The 1,758-nt window shown below is 62.0% G+C and overlaps 1 protein-coding gene across 1 annotated transcript in view; it reads right to left on the reverse strand.

Annotated features, from left to right (window-relative positions):
* MEGF6 (multiple EGF-like-domains 6) overlaps positions 1-1,758 on the reverse strand; it is a 104,441-nt gene that overhangs the window by 2,333 nt on the left and 100,350 nt on the right. Inside the window, exons 30-31 of the mRNA XM_009889682.1 lie at positions 1,273-1,401; positions 556-684 (exon numbers count right to left, since the gene is read on the reverse strand). Coding sequence (XP_009887984.1) covers positions 556-684; positions 1,273-1,401 — 258 coding nt within the window. The remainder of the gene's footprint in view (positions 1-555; positions 685-1,272; positions 1,402-1,758) is intronic.

Below are 1,758 nucleotides of genomic sequence, written 5' to 3' on the forward strand. Positions count from 1 at the left end.
TGCAGGCCAGTCGCAGCCGGCCGTCGGCACCGTACCGTCCCGGCGGGCATTCTGCACAGGGAAGAAAGCGACAGAGCTGCTCAGTGGCCAGAGAGCCCCGGCCCCACTCCTCCTTCAGAGGGCCATGACGTGATAAGGCAGGACAGGCACAAGTGGGGATAACAGAAACTGGCCCCAGTATGAAACAGACTGAGTGAGCTCCACGGTTACTGGGCCGGTGCAGGAGAACGCAACCAAGTCAGGTTTACCTAATTCGCAGGATTTCCCCGTCCACCCGAGCGCACATGAACAGGAGCCGTCGGCTGCATCACACAGCCCCCCGTTGCGGCAGGAGCAGCTCTGCTGGCAGCCCACCCCGTACCGGTGCTTCTCACAGCCTGCGGGATGAGAGGCAGCGGCAGTGGGCACGCGGAGCACGGCGCGGTTCGGGCAGCAGCACCCCAGCGCAGGCAGAGGTCTCAGGGCGAGGAATTCTGTTCCCGCTCGGGACCTGTTCCAGCCCACTGCCTGAAACGCCTGCTTGTCCTGATGCACAGCCCTGCAGCTACTCTTTACCTCGCTCACAGGTGGGACCAGCTCTTCCCGGTGGGCAAACGCAGTCTCCGGTGACGGGGTGACAGGTAGCGCCGTCCCCGCAGGAGCACAGCCGTGCGCAGTCCTTACCGTAGCGACCGGCAGGACACCCTGGCGGGAGGAAGACCTCGGTCACGCCAAAGCACCGCTGGCCGCGTTTGAAGGCTCGAGAGGAAGGACTCTGGGGATCAGGAGGGGTCTGCAGCCCTGTCGCTAGTGCGCAGTGCGGCCAGCAGAGCGGGGGAAGAGCTTTTAGGACTCCTTCTGCTGGAGGAGTGGAGCATTTTTAGCAGAGAGACAGCAATACAGCGACGGCATGATGCGGAGACTGATGTGTCAGGCCTTGCCGAGTGGAGAAATCATTTTGGCACGAAACAAACGGAGCAAGAGAATGTTTCTGTGGTTAAGGCAGACAGCAAACGCGGTCAGCTGCAGCTCCGTTCCCGCGGTAAGGCTGGCACGACGCACGCCAGCCCCGTGCAGAGGCGGGGAGGGCACTGCTGAGAGCACGGGTTGTAAAGGGGGAGAAGGAGCTCTTTTTCTGCCGATGGGCCAATGCAGGAGTCAGTCACTATAACGCATCTCATCTCCCGCAGGCTCAGCACCCGGCGGTGTGCAGGATTTGCACCTACCGCCATTCGCCTCCTGCTGAGGAACCCCCTGTGAGCTCACGTCCCCCCCGGCTGATGCGGCACTCACCCACACCGCAGTCAGCGCCGATGTAGCCGGCCGGGCAGTGGCACATCCCTGTGGTAATGTCACACAGACCCCCGTTCTTGCACTTGCATGGCCTTTCACAGTTGTGGCCGTACCACCCAGGGGAGCACTCTGCCGGGAAAGAAACAGAAACAACAGCCTCAGCGCCTGAAAAGATGAGAACAAGGTCCAAACTCTCTGGAAAAGCCCACCACGTGGACTCAGCCACCCACTTTGTCGGCGAGGAAGCCGACAGCTCTGCTGGAGGTGGGTTTGTGCCAGGCTGGCACAGGCGACGGGCTTCTGGTCCGCTTTGTAGCACAGAGCTGCTCCAAAGCACGCACGAGTCAGCCAGCTACGGCAGCGTGCCAAGGGCGCGCAGCTCACACGCATCCCTCCCATGAGCGGACCGTGTCGGATGCGAAACATCCATCGCAGCCAACACAAGCTCCTGCAAGCCGTGCTCAGGTGCTCCATCCCAGTGGCAAA

This window comes from Charadrius vociferus, unplaced genomic scaffold (genome assembly GCF_000708025.1).
Source record: "Charadrius vociferus isolate BGI_N301 unplaced genomic scaffold, ASM70802v2 scaffold477, whole genome shotgun sequence".
NCBI lineage: Eukaryota > Metazoa > Chordata > Aves > Charadriiformes > Charadriidae > Charadrius > Charadrius vociferus.